This window comes from Bos grunniens, chromosome 2 (assembly GCF_055505025.1).
Source record: "Bos grunniens cultivar Pamir isolate PY7600 chromosome 2, Bosgru_T2T1.0, whole genome shotgun sequence".
NCBI classification, from domain to species: domain Eukaryota; kingdom Metazoa; phylum Chordata; class Mammalia; order Artiodactyla; family Bovidae; genus Bos; species Bos grunniens.
Genome location: NC_141166.1, coordinates 97,081,824 through 97,101,072, shown reverse-complemented (window position 1 = coordinate 97,101,072; position 19,249 = coordinate 97,081,824). Strand labels below are relative to the sequence as shown.

At 40.2% G+C, this 19,249-nt stretch overlaps 1 protein-coding gene across 3 annotated transcripts in view; it reads right to left on the bottom strand.

The window, feature by feature from the left end:
• GPD2 (glycerol-3-phosphate dehydrogenase 2) overlaps positions 1–19,249 on the bottom strand; it is a 151,054-nt gene that overhangs the window by 108,336 nt on the left and 23,469 nt on the right. For all 3 annotated transcript variants that reach the window (XM_086369275.1, XM_086369285.1, XM_086369272.1), the window contains exon 2: positions 6,425–6,534. In XM_086369275.1, coding sequence (XP_086225401.1) covers positions 6,425–6,526 — 102 coding nt within the window. In that variant the 5' untranslated portion in view covers positions 6,527–6,534. The remainder of the gene's footprint in view (positions 1–6,424; positions 6,535–19,249) is intronic.

Below are 19,249 nucleotides of genomic sequence, written 5' to 3'. Positions count from 1 at the left end.
AAGAAAATTGCCCATCGTCACTCAGTTCTTCAGGAGCAGAGCTGGCAGTCAGACTCAGACAGCCTGCAAAGACATTCCCAAGATTGTGTTCCTGTCCTTTCTGTTGCTGATGAACAGAACATCAATGAGAATCTCTCATTTCCTGGATTCTAATAATATCACTCCTTACACTGAAAAGAAACTCCCTGCCTATGCATAGTGCAAAAAAAAAGTTCACATCCGGGCTTTGAGAAAGCTGTCTGTGGTTCTCAGGCTTCACCTCAGAGCTGGCTCAGGAAGCCCACACACCTCCAGAACGGGTAATGGAAGGAACACCCGAGCGTGGCCTACGTGAGAGGGCCACCCTCAGACCTAAATAGATCTTTGTTACATCAGCCACACTGCTGGGGCTAAAAAGAAGCCCACACTGTCACACCAGTTTCCAGCCAGGCCCTAGAAGGTATAAAAGAAATGTGGAGTTTAAATTTTTTTTAAGTTTCCAGAAAAAGACCCTCACTCTCTACTGCAAAGACAAAAGTCCAAGACAGCCCTCTGTGAAAACTCTGCATTCCTACCCTAGCTTTGCCCCCATTCTTCCCATTGCCCGAGGGAACCCTCCTGCAGCCCTGACTATAAGGCTCTCCATACTGCTCCTTAAGCTACCTCTTAGTTACCACCTCTTAACGCTCAAAATTCTCCAAGCCAGGCTTCAGCAATATGTGAACCATGAACTTCCTGATGTTCAAGCTGGTTTTAGAAAAGGCAGAGGAACCAGAGATCAAATTGCCAACATCCGCTGGATCATAGAAAAAGCAAGAGAGTTCCAGAAAAACATCTATTTCTGCTTTATTGACTATGCCAAAGCCTTTGACTGTGTGGATCACAATAAACTGTGGGAAATTCTGCCAGAGATGGGGATACCAGACCACCTGACCTGCCTCTTGAGAAATCTGTATGCAGGTCAGGAAGCAACAGTTAGAACTGGCCATGGAACAACAGACTGGTTCCAAATAGGAAAAGGAGTATGTCAAGGCTGTATATTGTCACCCTGCTTATTTAACTTATATGCAGAGTACATCATGAGAAACACTGGACTGGAAGAAACACAAGCTGGAATCAAGATGGCCGGGAGAAATATCAATAACCTCAGATATGCAGATGATACCACCCTTATGGCAGAAAGTGAAGAGGAACTCAAAAGCTTCTTGATGAAAGTGAAGTGGAGAGTGAAAAAGTTGGCTTAAAGCTCAACATTCAGAAAACGAAGATCATGGCATCCGGTCCCACCACTTCATGGGAAATAGATGGGGAAACAGTAGAAACAGTGGCTGACTTTATTTTTCTGGGCTCCAAAATCACTGCAGGTGGTGACTGCAGCCATGAAATTAAAAGACGCTTACTCCTTGGAAGGAAAGTTATGACCAACCTAGATAGCATATTCAAAAGCAGAGACATTACTTTGCCAACAAAGGTCTGTCTAGTCAAGGCTATGGTTTTTCCAGTGGTCATGTATGGATGTGAGAGTTGGACTGCGAAGAAGGCTGAGTGCCGAAGAATTGATGCTTTTGAACTGTGGTGTTGGAGAAGACTCTTGAGAGTCCCTTGGACTGCAAGGAGATCCAACCAGTCCATTCCGAAGGAGATCAGCCCTGGGATTTCTTTGGAAGGAATGATGCTAAAGCTGAAACTCCAGTACTTTGGCCACCTCATGTGAAGAGTTGACTCACTGGAAAAGACTCTGATGCTGGGAGGGATTGGGGGCAGGAGGAGAAGGGGACGACAGAGGATGAGATGGCTAGATGGCATCACTGACTCGATGGACGTGAGTCTGAGTGAACTCCGGAGTTGGTGATGGACAGGGAGGCCTGGCATGCTGCGATTCATGGGGTCGCAAAGAGTCGGACACGACTGAGCGACTGTTCTGATCTGAAGCTCATAACTTAAACTCCATTCTCCCTCCAGCTTGGAATTAGAAAAGGAAGCTGTCCCATGAAGTGACACTTAGCTTTCACTAGACAGCAAGGAAACCCTAGAAGAGCAAACTGTCCTGAGAAGAAGACTGGATGTCTTCCAGGTCCCTTCCAATTAAAGTTTATTATTAAACAGACCTATACTAAACTCCCTCAGTCATGTCCAACTCTTTGCAGCACCATGAACTGAAGCCCCCCAGGCTCCTCTGTCCATGTAATTCTCCAGGTGAGAATACTGGAGTGGGTAGCCATTCCCTTCGCCAGGGGACCTTCCCTCCAGGGACTGAATCTGGGTCTCCTGGATTGCAGGCAGATTCTTTACCTTCTGAGCCACCAGGAAAGTCCCCTATACTAAACAACAAATGATAAATACCTTGCTCTGGAAAATCTGCACACCAGTGCAGGGGTGTTTGCTTGCTACATACTGGTGGGATTTAAGACAGTGCTGGGATGTTTATATCCCAATACTCAGCCTCCTGTTCCCTGGTATATGGCTAGTCTGGGGACAGAGAAACATCAAGAAGTTTTGTGGAAACTTGGTAACCTACATATGGGTGAGGAAATGAGAGGGGAAATGCAATGACTAAGCCTCTCTGCTACTGCTAAGTCGCTTCAGTCGTGTCCGACCCTGTGCGACCCCATAGACGGCAGCCCACCAGGTTCCCCTGTCCCTGGGATCCTCCAGGCAAGAACACTGGAGTGGGTTGCCATTTCCTTCTCCAATGCATGAAAGCGAAAAGTGAAAGTGAAGTTGCTCCGTCGTGTCCACTCTTAGCGACCCCATGGACTGCAGTCCACCAGGCTTCTCCGTCCATGGGATTTTCCAGGCAAGAGTACTGGAGTGGGTTGCTATTTTCTTCTCCAAAACCTAAGACCACTCAAAAAAATCCTACAGACTTCCCTGGTGGTACAGTGAACAGGAATCTGCCTGCCAATGCAGAGGACATGGGTTCAATCGCTGGTCCGGGAAGATACCAAGTGCCAAGGAGCAACTGAGTCCACATGCCACAACCTCTGAAGCCCGTGTACCCTAGAGGCCGTGCTCTGAAACAAAAGAAGCCCCTGCTCAGGGCAACTAGAGAAAAGCTCCTGTGCAGCAGCGATTACCCAGTGCAAACAAAAAATAAATAAATCACGGCTCTAACAGCCAATATTTAAAAAAAGAAGAAGAAGAAGAAAATCCTACATGCATCTCTGGAAGCAGCCTGGAGTATAGATGCCATTTGTGGCCACAAACCTCCTTCCCTGCAGGTGGACACAGTCAAAAGAGGCCAACATTCCATTCATCTTCTCTTCCCCCATCAGCTTTCTCACTGGAATTGAAGATTTAGTTTGCCAGCTCCAAAATATAATAACAACAACAACCACAGCTCTCTGCCTAGGCCATGATCTCCACCTTTTCCAAATGTGACCTTATTTATCTCAAAAGAAGAAAAAATTTCTCTTGACTTGAGTCAACAGTGGAAACTATTCACTCCTGAAAAACATAAGTGTTAATAATATGCTTGCATGAAGAAAAGTCACACCACAAAGTAGGGTGGAACAAAAAAATCCTTACTATCACCTATAACCTCCAACCTGCCCCTGAAAATGCCAGTCTTCACAAATATCTGTATTTCCTCACCTACTGCAGCTTTTATTCAAGCAACTGAGTAAAAGGGAAGTGAATCACATTTTAGTGAATTTCACTGTGTTTTCCATTTAATTAATCAAAAAAAAAGGTATATGTAATAGTTCTCCTTCTATTCTTTTCCTTGCAAATAGAAGCTAATTTCAAAGAATTTTGTGAGCTGACCTGGCACCAAAACACTTACAAAAGTATCCACCACCAAAGGTGCTGAAACAATTGACCACCTTTTAGAATCAGCCCGTTTGTATTTAGAATACAACCTCTGTCTGTATTTTAGGGAGGAAGTTTTGTACCAGGAATATCAAATAAGCACCAGCTTGGGGCCAGTGGAAGCAGTGCTTCAAGTGCAGGATTGCCAGCAAAATGTGCCTGAACTTAAAAGTCAACCGACTGCTTTCTCAAACATCAGTACCTTGGGCTTTCAACACTAACTTATCATTAAAGGAGGACGGTTTATTGGTTGGCATCATCTCATAAAAACTGGGGGGAAAAAACATAAGAAACACAAGCCAATACTTTTAAGCATTGCTCTCTAGAAAAATAAGAGCACACCTAGTCACATTTAAGGCCACAGCTTCTATAAAATGTAACCAAATAAGGGGCATCAAGGGACAGCTTTTTCTTGACTATTGAAGTCAGGAAAATTTCCTCCCCTAGAATGGCTCTGATTGGCAGATTCTCTCTGAAAGAGGACAGCTAAGGCCTGTGGTCATTTTATGTCAAAGGCTCAACTGAGCTGGTCCTCCCTCCACACATACCCCTTTCTCTTTTTCTGCCAATCCCTATGGCTAGATCCAAACCTGCTACCAAAAACATGCTCATGGCAGTGGCTTTAAGGGACAGGAATCAACACAGAAGACACATGCACTTGGGCGGGCGTCTCCTGCAACTCATTGACAGAATATGCCTATGGTGATTTTTCTCAAAAGAACTTGTCAGATTAAAATTATAAATGACTCAAAACTGCTGGTATCTGTTTCAACTGGCTATTAGGGTGGTCAGGATGTCTAACTTAGGAAGGAGAAAATGACAAAATATGCAGGAATCAACAGACCCTTGCTTGACTTGATGTTCTTGACTAAAATTAACTCCTAACTTGATGGACTGGAGGCAGTATCAACTGCTTATTCTATTGAGAAATAAAAGAGAAATCAAACAACAACAAAACATATTTCCGAAACAGTATTCCCTGGGTACAAAGTTAAGTTATAAATTCTGAAATAGAACATGCTTACTATGGTTAACAGACAGGAACCATGTACAAATTTAGCAACAACTCATCATATTAGATATCGGGACCTTTGGCACTGGCATTTTCCTGTATCGTTTCAGAGTGTACTGGTAAAGATGGCACACGAAATCTAATCTGTTAAAGTCCATGCCCCAAACAGAACTGCACTTCTAAAATAGCCTCAGCAGAAACAACATCATCTTTTCACACTTATTTTTAAGGAACCAAGGAAACATTTTAAAAGAAATAGTATATCAAGTGTGTTCAGGAGTGAGAATGAGCTTCAATAGAAAGTCAGTAATACCTGCAACATGTATACTTAGGGAAACCTTAAGAGCAATACACTCACAGGGAACTCTGTGCAGTGCTATGTGCCAGCCTGGATGGGAGCAGGCTTCAAGGGAGAATGGACACATGTATATGTATGGCTGAGTCCTTTCCCTGTTCACCTGAAACTATCACAACATTGTTAATCAGCTATGCCCCAATATAAAATAAAAAGTTCAAAGGAAAAAAACAAAAAACAAGAGTAATGTGCTCACAGTTAAGAATGGAAAGAAACACCACAACCTATATCCAATACTGTCCATCTTTTGGATCCAGCACTAAAACTTAGCTTCCTTTTTTTTGTTGTTTTAAATATACAAGCCAGCAAGTTGATTCTTCCTAATATGTGTTTTTTACATGGCAGTTCCCATTCAGGACATGAGACTCCAAGCAGTGTGACTGGCTCTACTACCCTGGAGCACACAGGAACAGAAACAAGAACAAGACAACCCAGGCAGGGCTGAAAGGTTCTCACAAAAATGTAGGATATGAGTAGTTCATAGCCCAACTGCAAATAGTTTCCCAAATTGCTTCACCTTCGTCTTTGAATCTGGGATGAACCAACCAGCTGGTATCACAAAAAGTCCTAATGACGTTGGGAAGAGGGGACAGGAGATTAATACTAATTACTGAGTTAGTATTTCAATCCTGAAAAGAACAAAACCAAAAGTTATTTCCTGGCATCAACTTGAACTATGGGAAAGCATAGTTGTAGTGCAAAGGGGAAAAAAAAGAAAAGAAACCAACACTCTGAATTATTTGGAAACTTCATGCCAATTCTATTGTCATAGCTTTCTCCCACTAAAAATTTTACCCAGTATAAATAATAATGCTACATAAGTAACTAAACCTTTCAGAAATAAACCCAAAATTTTGAGTTGGGTCTTTTGTGTAGGCTCTTTCTTTTCCCATTTCCTTTCTCAGCTGTCTGCCTGCTAATAAGACAAACTCTTGGCAGGAACATAGAAGGTATCCAGACATTTGGATGAATTAGACAAAGAAAGTCTAAGTGAATAAACCATGGCACTCAGAAATAAAGCAGTCTTTTAAAACCAAAGAGCCAAAACAGAGGCTAAGTAATATAATGCTTTCTGATAAAGAAATTTACTTTTAAAAAAATGAGATACACATAGTTCTCAATGATCATTAAGGCAATATTCTAAATTAGTGTTTTTCAGATCAAGCTGAGATAGTAATTTCTAAACAATACCATTACACTCATTTCATATACAGTACTTTAACAGACTTAAGTTTCATATTATAATCAATACATGGATAATTACTTACTTGCTTCCTTTTGTAATGAGCAAAATGAGAGAGGCCTAGAACAGTGGCAAGAGCACCTCCTCCAACAAGAATAGTCCCTTTCACTGCCTTTTGAAATGCCATTTCTTAGCCTAAAAGGCAAAAAAAAAGGAAACAAAAAAGTTGAGATTTTTATCACATAATAATCTAATAATAAAAATAAACTGTATAGATTATGAAATTATGTTAAACTAGAAACAAAAACAAACCATAAGGAATTTATTAACATACCAATTTGTACACCACAATTCAAAACCAACACACAAAAAACCCTAGGAAACTGACAACATAAAAGTTACTGTCCAACAGGAATTACAAAAAGGAAAATTCAGAGACAACTGAGGATATTTAAATAGTATAAAGTCAAGAGAGCTGTGAAAAGAAATGTCATTGTGTGTCTGACAAAATTGCAAGCTGTACTTGCGAATTTGTTCAACCACTAATCCCCTCCACAAAAAAGAACTAGTCAAAGTCTTCTGTCATTCAACATCACAATGAACCTGATGCCTGCTCCGCATTCTTTGGCAAGTGTTTAATTCCACCCTGGTACAACTCTCTTCCTGAGTTTTCCCCTTCCCAATAAACTTCTCACTAAAACTGAAAGCCAACACACTTACATTTCTAGCCCTGGAAGAGTCTACACTTTACAGATTAAAAAGTAAAGGAAAACCATGCTTTGACCCTTCTACAAAATGACAGATCCAACAGTGCTGTAATTTCTTTCATTAAGGGAACTTTTAAAAGAATGAAAAAGAAGGTTTCTTCTAGTCAGGGTTTGCATGGCACCACAATTTCAATGGGAAACCCTCTAGATCCAGCACTCCTTCATGCTCGCTGTATATTTCTAAATAAAGTCTTGCATTGAGTTAGCTATCGACTTTCTGTCTGCTCATTTGGATTGATGGAATTTCTTGATTTTTTTTTTTTGTTTGTTTGTTTCAGGCCTTGTACAGTCTAACATTCTCCAGAAACCAAAAAAAATTAAAATGAAAATTCCACTGAAAAACCTACTCCCTTTTATTATGCTAAACAAACAAAAAAGATAACACTGTGTGATCACTTAAAAACAATTCTAACTTAGAGTTAATATTGAGCAATTTGACCCCTCTAAGTCTTCCACTTACAACAGCGGCTGGCACATCAAAATCTTACAGTGGAGCCAGCACCCTACTGCTGGATGGGTGAAGTTCTGACCTATCTAGACTCACACCTTCTACTCTACAGATCTCATGACTCAAAGTATTTAATGTGAGGCCAGTTTTAACCTAGGATAGTAAAAAACATACACTGCCTCAATGTAAATTATGATACAATTAAAATGTTTGAGTTCATGTTGAATGAATAGAATATTAGCATTAACTATCTTAAATCAAAGAATTTCAGTACAGTTGGTAATGACTGTACAGTAAAATCCATTTTGGAATACTAGAATTATATATGGGAAAAAATTAGCATTTCTTAAAGTATTATTGTTTCTCTAATCTTCATTTTTTTTCCAGACAAACTCCTAAATTCTAAGACTTATCTTTATTTTTAAGATTATCACCAGAAAAATATTTTACATGCATATGTTCTCTGCAGTTGCAGGTCTTTTCTTTTCCACCGCTTCACTGCATCAACTGTCCCCTCTCTCCCAAGTTACGCAAAAGAGTTGCTGTATACTGGCTGAGGCTTCCATTCAACATTCAGTCAACCCTAAGCAAAACCTAACGTCCATGATTTTCTGACAGTGAAAACCACAACTTGACCAATTTGGAAGGCACCTGTTTGTCACAGCTCAGCATCACCATTCCTAGTACGGCTATAAATGTTCAAATGGGTGCCAATCGATCGCACAATGAAACCCTAGCAGCCCAGAGATAGCATACGATCCCCTAATTGGACCAATTGGACTTCCCTAGCACTATGAACAAAGTTAGTGGAGGCGACGGAATTTCAGTTGAGCTATTTCAAATCCTGAAAGATGATGCTGTGAAAGTGCTGCACTCAATATGCCAGCAAATTTGGAAAACTCAGCAGTGGCCACAGGACTGAAAAAGGTCAGTTATCATTTCAATCCCAGAGAAAGGCAATGCCAAAGAATGCTCAAACTACCACACAATTGCACTCATCTCACACGCTAGTAAAGTAATGTTCAAAATTCTCCAAGCCAGGCTTTAGCAATACATGAAACACATGTAATACATGAAATACATGAAACACATGAAATACATGAAATGTGAACTTCCAGATGTTCAAACTGGTTTTAGAAAAGGCAGAGGGACCAGAGATCAAATTGCCAACACCTGCTGGATCATGGAAAAAGCAAGAGAGTTCCAGAAAAATATCTATTTCTCCTTTATTGACTATGCAAAAGCCTGACTGTGTGGATCACAATAAACTGTGGAAAATTCTGCAAGAGATGGGAATACCAGACCACCTGACCTGCCTCTTGAGAAACTTGTATGCAGGTCAGGAAGCAACAGTTAGAACTGGCCATAGAACAGCAGGCTGGTTCCAAATAGGAAAAGGAGTATGTCAAGGCTGTATATTGTCACCCTGCTTATTTGACTTCTATGCATAGTACATCATGAGAAACGCTGGACTGGAGGAAGGACAAGCTGGAATCAAGATTGCCAGGAGACATATCAATAACCTCAGATATGCAGATAACACCACCCTTATGGCAGAAAGTGAAGAAGAACTAAAAAGTCTTTTGAAGAAAGTGAAAGAAGAGAGTGAAAAAGTTGGCTTTAAGCTCAACATTCAGAAAACGAAGATCATGGCATCCGGTCCCATCACTTCATGGGAAATAGATGGGGAAACAGTGGCTGACTTTATTTTTGGGGGCTCCAAAATCACTGCAGATGGTGACTGCAGCCATGAAATTAAAAGACGCTTACTCCTTGGAAGGAAAGTTATGACCAACCTAGAGAGCATGTTCAAAAGCAGAGACATTACTTTATCAACAAAGGTTCATCTAGTCAAGGCTATGGTTTTTCCAGTGATCATGTATGGATGTGAGAGTTGGACTATAAAGAAGGCTGAGCACCAAAGAATCGATGCTTTTGAACTGTGGTGTTGGAGAAGACTCTTGAGAGTCCCTTGGACTGCAAGAAGATCTAAGCAGTCTATCCTAAAGGAGATCAGTCCTGGGTGTTTTTTGGAAGGACTGATGTTGAAGCTGAAACTCCAATACTTTGGCCACCTGATGCGAAGAGTTGACTCACTAGAAAAGACCCTGATGCTGGGAAAGATTGAGGGCAGGAGAAGAAGGGGACAACAGAGGATGAGATGGTTGGATGGCATCACTGACTCAATAGACATGCGTTTGGGTGGAATCCAGGAGGTGATGATGGACAGGGAGGCCTGGCGTGCTGCAGTTCATAGAGTCGCAAAGAGTCAGACACGACTTAGCAACTGACTGAACTCAACTGAACAGTTAGAAACACAGAATAGAGACCTAGTTCTATTTACCTGAAAAACGCCAGTGCCCATCCCATACAGATAACAGCCTGGCAGTTGCTTGGATATGAGTTTGATAGGTGGTTGACTTTAGCTCAGTATCACTGTTTCTGTCTTCTTGATAATGTCATTGATGACCTCACAAAGGACACCACACATCAAAACAGCCAACTAAGGGACGTTATACAACACAGTCATCAAGGGTCTCAGCAGAAGTCATTCAGTCAAGTCTGGGGTTAGCTTTTCCAATTGTGTAGGTCCTCACATTCCCTGCTCACCTTATTATATTGCTTCAGTTTGATTTTCCTGAAACCAAAACTTGCTAAGGAGGATTATCTTCATGGATTTTCTCAGTGAGCCACAAATACTACAGGAAAACTGCTTTGACATTATTTTGCAGAATTAGTGATAATTGGCTATAATAAAAAGTTTCTTTTTTCAGTATTTTCATAAAATAACTATGCTGAAGTAACATTATTATTTCTATTGTGATCAAATGTATCCATAAGATAATCTAAGTAGTAGATTTAATTTGTAACAAATTAAGTCACTCTTAGAGATAATTCAAAAATAAAAACATAGAAGCAGTCAATTTTACCTGGCTCTCCTAAGATGATGATAATCATCACTGTCATTATCATCATTATTAATGTTATAATGACAATAGCTGCCATTTACCGACTTATTTGCTAGGTAATAGGTACCATGATTTTCATTCTTTACATAGATCAGCTCATATCACCCTCACAACATCCTACTTTAATAAAGAGGCACTTGCAGTTCAAAGGGAATAGGAGATTTGTACTAGGCTAGTCACAGTAAGTGACAAAACCACAACTTAATTTTTGTTCTTAATCATGAGGTGGTTCTGCCCTGGCTTTGCTCTGAAAAGGTAACTGTTCCCCAAGACTCACACCATATTTTGCTATTATTCCTCCAAGAAGATCCTATTCTCAAGCATTCACCCAAAGTGTACAGAGCCTCAACATTAGGGTTTCTCTAAGGCAATGAAGAAGACTCTGACAAAATACTACTAGTATTAGTACTACTAGTAACCTGCCAGATAAGGTAAAACTGTTTTAATGTTCAAAGAAAGCAATGCAACACCAGATTAAAAACCATAAGCTGTGAACTACTTGTACCAATTTACATTCCATTATAAAAAAAAAGTTTTCACAGTGATTACAAAGAGGAAAAGATTACTGTCTTCTATATAAAAGCTGCAACCAGGAAGCTAGCAAAGACTGGGAACAAAAATGCCAATAACACCTATTGCAACTAAAAGTGTGAGGAAACCAGAGGTAAAAAAGAAAACCAGAGGTAGAAAAATCATCCAAAAATAAAATTATCTTAGTTATCAGAGCATGATGTCCAGGTTTAATAGCCTATGAATAAATCATATATATGTTGACTCAGGACTGGCTCCTGTATTTGCACAGATCAATGCCAGCCCTCTAATTCTTGCAAGGAGAACACTAGGCCAACTAAAAAAAAAAACCTAACTAAAGTTACTCAACTAAATATATCTGTGAGTTTATCAACTGCCCTCCAGGAACTTATAATGAATTTGAAAGCTTAAATAACAAAATCTGTCTTATTACTGTCTTATAACTAGTTGTGCTACACTAAATGTTATTCATACTCTGATAGACAAAAGACTCTGAATAGCCAAAGCAATCTTGAGAAAGAAGAACAAAGCTGAAAGCATCCCAATTTCTGATTTCAAGCTATATTACAAATCTATTATAATTAAAACAATATGGTACCGGCATAAAAAGAAATACATTGGTAAACAGAACAGAATACAGAGCCCAGAAATAAACCCATGCATATCTGGTGAATTAATTCAGAAGAGAAGATACTTGAACAGGCTCTTTAAGAAAAAAGGATTTGGAGGGGAGTGAGTATGGGCAGGTCTGGACTGAGAAAGATCTGGAGGAGAAAGAGGAACCTCATGGTAAAATTCAGGAGGCATGCAAGATGTTATCTGGTTTGCCTGGAGATGATGTTCATTTGGAAATGAGGTTTCCAAGAAAAGCTCACAGCAAGAGATAAGAAGACTCTGTACATGTGAATAAGGTATTTTTCTATGATATTCTGTTGATCATGAGCTGAGATTGCAGATGAGCGAAGCAAGCTGCTGCATTGCATGACTTATGAAGAATGTTCAAGTAGATTGTTGTGTTGAAGCATATGATGAAGACTGAGGGACCAAGTGGAAGGCAGTAATAGTTCCCACATGAGAAGATGAAAGTCTGGTTTAGGACAACATCAAAAAGTACACAGACAATGATACTTTGCACAAATCTGACAACATCAAAAAATACAAATGCAGACAATGATGCTTTGCAGAAATCTGACAAGGGATTGTGGAAGGAAACAGGAAGAGACTGAATGGCATAAGGGGCTTTAGCCTGGGTAACTGGGGACTTTTCCCAACATTACAACATTAAGAATCAGAAAGCGTAGCAAGTTTAAGGGAGAAGAGGAGCTCATTTGGAACCAAAGATATTTAAGATCTTGACAGAACACCTAACAGAGAGAAAACTGCAAACAGATAGGTGGGTCTCAAACTCAAATGAGTCTTCAGAGTTAAAGCTATGGTGTGGGGAATCTTCTGCCAAGAACCGACAGACAGACAAACCCGCTACAAAATAAAATGTACTTACTGCCAGCAAAACAAAAACTGGACTTGCTACTTCTCAAAGTTTGCTGACCCATGCTTTGAGCTAACCCTGCACCTTTTCTGGCACAGAATTCCTGGCTGTCCTTGTAGGACTCCCATTATAGACAGTTGAGTGACTTCAACAGTGAACTCAACCGCTCGGATATTATCTTAGATAGCCTGAGAGCTCACCACTTCTGCCTCCTCCTATTCAAAGGTAAGGCTACTCTGCCAGTGAAATCATGCATTTAAATAACTTGACCACACACTTGAGATTTAAAAACAAGAAATAACCATCCAGTGAAAAAGGTTGAGGTTCCTCTCGGCAACTACTCACAAGAGAATTTATTCCAGAATGAAAGCACAGTTCCTGGCCCCTAAATTCTCAAAACAGAGTCTTCAAACTCCTCTCCCTGTTTTCCAGTCCTAGCTTCTCTCTTAATTTAGCATAAATAAAAATCTCTCCAAAGAGAGTCTTCCTCCTCTACGGAGGAAGTCCTGGGTCCCTTCACTTCTACAAAAACTCCTATCTTCCTTCCTAATCTCCAGGCTCTACATTAATTTAAGAAAAGCTGAGGCATCTTAGGGTTTTCACTTTTAGGCTAGCACGGATGCAAAAATACTTCTCTCCATCCCTTTTAAGAGTGATCAGTGTGGGCAGTGGGGAGTGGAGAGGATAGCTCAAAGATCATTTTTTTCAGAAGAGTCATTGCAACCACAAGCACTGTGATCCCTGGAACACGTGTTCTCTTGCAAGATATAAAGGTATTCCATGCACTTCTGATCACTGAACAGAGAACCTCAGGTGAACAAGGCATTTAAAACACAAAAACAAAACTCCCAGCATGTAACCTAGATGTAGCATGTACTACTTCACCCACCCTTTACCCAAGCAGATGCAGGTCCAAAGGCAGCAAGAAGCTCCTGACACTTCAGTTGTGCAGCCACCACCCCACCTTGTAGCTGTGTGTGGAAAGCCTCCCCCTCATCTATTTTGAGCCATGACACTATGTCAAACCCACAGATGGCAAAAGTCAGAAAGCCAGGCCTCAAGGTCTACCTGCACACAAATTCAGTAACTTAAGGGAGAAAGGTGCATGATTCTTACTAAATAAGGCCTCATCAGAGGAACTCCTACACAGCAAGTCTAGAATCATAGCAGTTGACTGCAAGTCCACAGCAAAATGGAAGGAGAGGGAGTGAGCACAAAAGCACCTTCCCACCCAAGCAGTTTTAACTGTAAAAGTCAAGATTTGGAGGGTTGCTTTGAACTAGCCATGTTTCAACAAAGCAGATCCTTTACTCTTACAATTGATATGAGAGCAAATGTTGTGCATACTTTCCCATAAGAAAGAACATCATAGTTTAGGTACACCAAGCACAAGCTGATAAAGAACTTACACGCATACCAATCAAAGCACGTCATGTACTAGCACCTCTTTCCCCAAGGTTGACTTTCCAGAAAGGAGAATGATTAACACTCTGCTTACAAACAGATCCTCCCCAGCCAAGCAGAGAGGCACTTCTGTACACATACATCTCACAGAGCAGCCTGTGATCCCTCTAGAAACAGGCAGCCCTCAAGCGTCCTTGAAAGCTGTCAGACATAAATGAACAACACAGTCAACATCAGGGGCCCATCAACCTGTCCTCTGGAAACAAAGATGAGCCCAAGCCTATAAACTGAAAATGAACTGCTCTTTTTACGGTTGCTTTAAACGTTTTTGAAAAGGATTTAGGCCAAGTCTGGATAGAAAACGGACCCAAGGGTTATCCACAAAAGACTATCCCAAAGGAAATAAGTGAATGCATAAAATCCTGAAAAAACAGGGAATACTTAAGTGTCTTCACCTTCTTCTCTAGATTTGCCTTTATTTTGTGCATCAGTTCAGTTCAGTTCAGTTGCTCAGTCATGTCCGACTCTTTGCGACGCCATGAATCACAGCACGCCAGGCCTCCTTGTCCATCACCAACTCCCAGAGTTTACTCAAACTCATGTCTATCAGTGATGCCATCCAGCCATCTCATCCTCTGTCGTCCCCTTCTCCTCCTGCCCCCAATCCCTCCCAGCATCAGGGTCTTTTCCAATGAGTCAACTCTTCACATCAGGTGGCCAAAGTACTGGAGTTTCAGCTTCAACATCAGTCCTTCCAAAGAACACCCAGGACTGATCTCCTTTAGAATGGACTGGTTGGATCTCCTTGCAGTACAAGGGATTCTCATGAGTCTTCTCCAATACCACAGTTCAAAAGCATCAATTCTTCTGTGCTCAGCTTTCTTTACAGTCCAACTCTCACATCCATACATGACCACTGGAAAAACCATAGCCTTGACTAGACAGACCTTTGTTGGCAAAGTAATGTCTCTGCTTTTGAATATGCTCTCTAGCTTGGTCATAACTTTGCTTCCAAGTAGTAAGCGTCTTTTAATTTCATGGCTGAAATCACCATCTACAGTGATTTTGGAGCCCCCCAAAATAAAGTCAGCCACTGTTTTCACTGTTTCTCCATCTATTTCCTATGAAGTGATGGGACCAGATGCCATGATCTTAGTTTTCTGAATGTTGAGCTTTAAGCCAACTTTTTTACTCTCCTCTTTCACTTTCATCAAGAGGCTTTTTAGTTCCTCTTCACTTTCTGCCATAATAGTGGTGTCATCTGCATATCTGAGGTTACTGACATGTCTCCTGGCAATCTTGATTCCAGCTTGTCCTTCCTCCAGTCTAGCGTTTCTCATGATGTACTCTGCATAGAAGTTAATTAAGCAGGGTGACAATATACAGCCTCGACGTACTCCTTTTCTCTGTTGTTCCATGGCCAGTTCTAACTGTTGCTTTCTGACCTGCATATAGCCTTCTCAAAAGGCAGGTCAGGTGGTCTGGTATTCCCATCTCTTTCAGAATTTTCCACAGTTTATTGTGATCCACACAGTCAAAGGCTTTGATATAGTCAATAAAGCAGAAATAGATGTTTTTCTGGAACTCTCTTGCTTTTTCCATGATCTAGCGGATGTTGGCAATTTGATCTCTGGTTCCTCTGCCTTTCCTAAAACCAGCTTGAACATCTGGAAGTTCGCGGTTCATGTATTGCTGAAGCCTGGCTTGCAGAATTTGAGCATTACTTTACTAGCGTGTGAGATGAGTGCAGTTGTGCAGTAGTTTGAGCATTTCTTTGGGATTGGAATGATAACTGACCTTTTCCAGTCCTGTGGCCATTGCTGAGTTTTCCAAATTTGCTGGCATATTGAGTGCAGCACTTTCACAGCATCATCTTTTAGGATTTGGAATAGCTCAACTAGAATTCCATCACCTCCACTAGCTTTGTTTGTAGTGATGCTTTCTAAGGCCCACTTGCCTTCACATTCCAGGATGTCTGGCTCTAGGTGAGTGATCACACCATCGTGATTATCTGGGTTGTGAAGATCTTTTTTGTACAGTTCTTCTGTGTATTCTTGCCACCTCTTCTTAATATCTTCTGCTTCTGTTAGGCCCATACCATTTTGTCCTTTATTGAGCCCATCTTTGCATGAAATGTTAGATATATTTTTTCCCATAAGCCAAAAAACAATAATAACAATGAAAAAACTATAGTTGTAAAAAATACACACACTGAATAGGATATCAAAGGACAAGCAAAAAGATTTTTCTGAAATCATTGAGAAAAGCATTCTCCTGGAAAATAAGATAAATGAAAGAACCATGTCAAAGTCAGCAGAAAACTTAGAAATAAAATGAATCCTCAGACTCTGGATGTCCAAAATTTTGGCTATGGTGGATGAGTAAGCTTAGGCAATGTTCACATGCCTAGCACAGCATCCAACCCTAGCTTGGCCCCTGTCTTTCACATCCTCTCTAGAAGTCAGAGTACTTTAGGGCAGGGCAGGTTCCATTTCCAATCAGTTTCCCCAGGAAATCCCTTGCAAGAGGGTCTAACCCAAAAAATGGGAAAAGAAAATGAAGGGAGAACATTTTAAGAAAGACCAAAGAGGGATTTCCCGGTGGTCCAGTGGTTAAGATTCTGCGCTTCCACTGCAAGGGGGTGCAGGTACCATCCCTGATCCCTGGTCAGGGAACTAAGCTCCCACATGCTGGGGAGATGGGAGGGATCAGGTAACAAAAGAGAAAATGAAAGAAGACAAACACTATAATATTTATATTGGTCCACAGAGCTGCAAGAAGGTACTTTGGAAATGATTTCTACTAGTCTCTCTGGGGCACCTTTAGGTCAACTGTAACACTTTAGAACAAACACAACACACAGCTACAGATGACTCAGAAAGAGGTTAGCCTAGGACCACCCCTCCGGGTCAACGGAGGGCAGGCGCCTGGAAGCTTGACAGAAGGAATTGGCACAGAAAAGGGGTTGAGCTGGTTTCAGAGGTTCAAATCAGACTTTAAGAAATGTAAGCAAATGGCACCTCTCCCAAAAAGAGAGAGAAAATAAGGTCAACCATTTAAAATGAGCCAGTTAGAAACCTCTGTTTATAAAAATTAAACTCAAAACATTATCACATGAATTCTTTTGGTGTAATTTTTTTTTAATTTAAAATGCAATGCCGCAACCAATTAAAGCATTTACTTTACAAAGTCCTCTAAAACAAAAACATATCGAAAGGGAAGAGAACCCCAGAGGAACAGGATGATACATGCTCACACTCAAGCTGTCACTTATTATGTAAGACCTGACTTTAAAAAAATAAATAGGGTTTCCAAGACAGCTTCCATATTGTGTATTTATGCCTTCTGCCATTTCTAAAATGCATACCAATATTACAATCACAAATTTGACCCTTTTCTCTAATTTTCATAAGGTTCACTGTAGAATTACAAGAAATCAATGAAGCCCATCTCAGCTAACAATAGCATTACATTCATTAAATGCAAATGATCGTAGCTTAATTCATAATGGGATAATTTCTATTGTATCTGCTTCCCATAGAATTGCTATCAAAAATCATAAAAAACTACAGTTAGTTCATGTAGGTGAACTTGTTTTCCATTCTAAATTCAGTGTAAAACCAAGTAACATATATTTCTATCATCTTAGATATGTTAATGGATTTTTGTTTACTGCTGTAAAATCCTATCATTGATTTTCCATAAAAATATATGATTGCCTCTTTGTTTACCAAATATGTAATTTAAGGTAATCCTGAGAAAGTGAAGTCGCTCAGTCACGTCTGACTCTGTGCGACCCCGTGGACTGCCACCTACCAGGCTCCTCCGTCCATGGGATTTTCCAGGCAAGAGTACTGGAGTGGGGTGCCATTGCCTTCTCCGAAATCCTGAGAGGCCTTATATAAAATGTCCCTTATAAGAAAGTCTAAAGTGTTCCTTCCCCAAAATGCCCACCTCTTATAAAGACACAAGTCAGCTGAAGGAATTGGGCAGACAGGATGCCTACTATGAAATAACAATTTCGTTTTTATGTGTCAACTAAGAAATGCCTCACTTAAAAAAACTTTAATTCTATCTTGAGGAAGAACAAATGTTATCAGTCAATCACACACACAAAAAAAGTTCTTTAGGCAAACAGGCCACACTCATCCTGTGCTTCTTGCAAGCTTTCTGACCCTTTGCTGACTCTGTTGTTGGGTTAGGAAAACGATTCACATTTCTCTAGCAGTACAAACCGCCTTTTTTTTAGATTGTACATGTTGTTATAGAGTCTACTTAAGTAATTAAAACAAGAAAAAAATCCTTTACTTTGTTACAGAATAAACTGCAAATCAAACAACAGAGCTCAAAATGTCTTTACACTAAAATATATATCATCAAGCCTCTCAACCAGATTTATTATAAACATAACCGTTTATGAAGTAATCACAATCATGGTTGTTGATTACACACCCTAAAACATTTCATAAGAAAACATCTATTTCACCATATAAATAAATGTACTTTATTAAAAATGTTTTAGATGTCCTAAAATAGTGCATAGGCACTGTGATTCAAATGAGGAGGTTTTTAACACACATAGGGCTTCCCTGATTGCTCAGTTGGTAAAGAATCCTCCTGCAATGCAGGAGACCTGGTTGGATTCCTGGGTCAGGAAGATCCGCTGGAGAAAGGATAGGCTACCCACTCCAGTATTCTAGGGCTTCCCTCGAGGCTCAGCTGTTAAAGAATATGCCTGCAATGTGGGAGACTTGGGTTCAATCCCTGGGTTGGGAAGATCCCCTGGAGAAGGGAAACGTTACCCACTCCAGTATTCCGGCCCGGAGAATTCCATGGACTATATAGTCCATGGAGTCACAAAAAGTCAGACACGACTGAGCAACTTGCACTTTCACTTAACACATATAGGTGATAGAGAACTTTAATCAAAAGAAATATACCCTAAGAAAATTTCAGTTAATTTAGCATGTTCAGAAAAAGAGATGCTTAAGACAATCAAGCTTGTATTTGCCTGGATCTTACTCAGAGATCTATTTCGTTGTTACCTAATATCAAATATTTTTAAGAAATATAGCATTATTAATTAGAAAAAGCTATCTATTAAAAACAGGCATTTTTCTAAGACAAAAAAATCTTAAAGAAACTTAAGATCATTATTCCTAAGTCTCTCTTTTTTTTTAGTAGCACAGATGTAGAAGGTTTGAGCATCTGTCTTCAAATGTTATAAGCACAAACAAAACTTTGAAAAAATAGCTTTTTAACTTCAAAATGTTGATGCCAATTGAGTTAACTCAGCCTTATT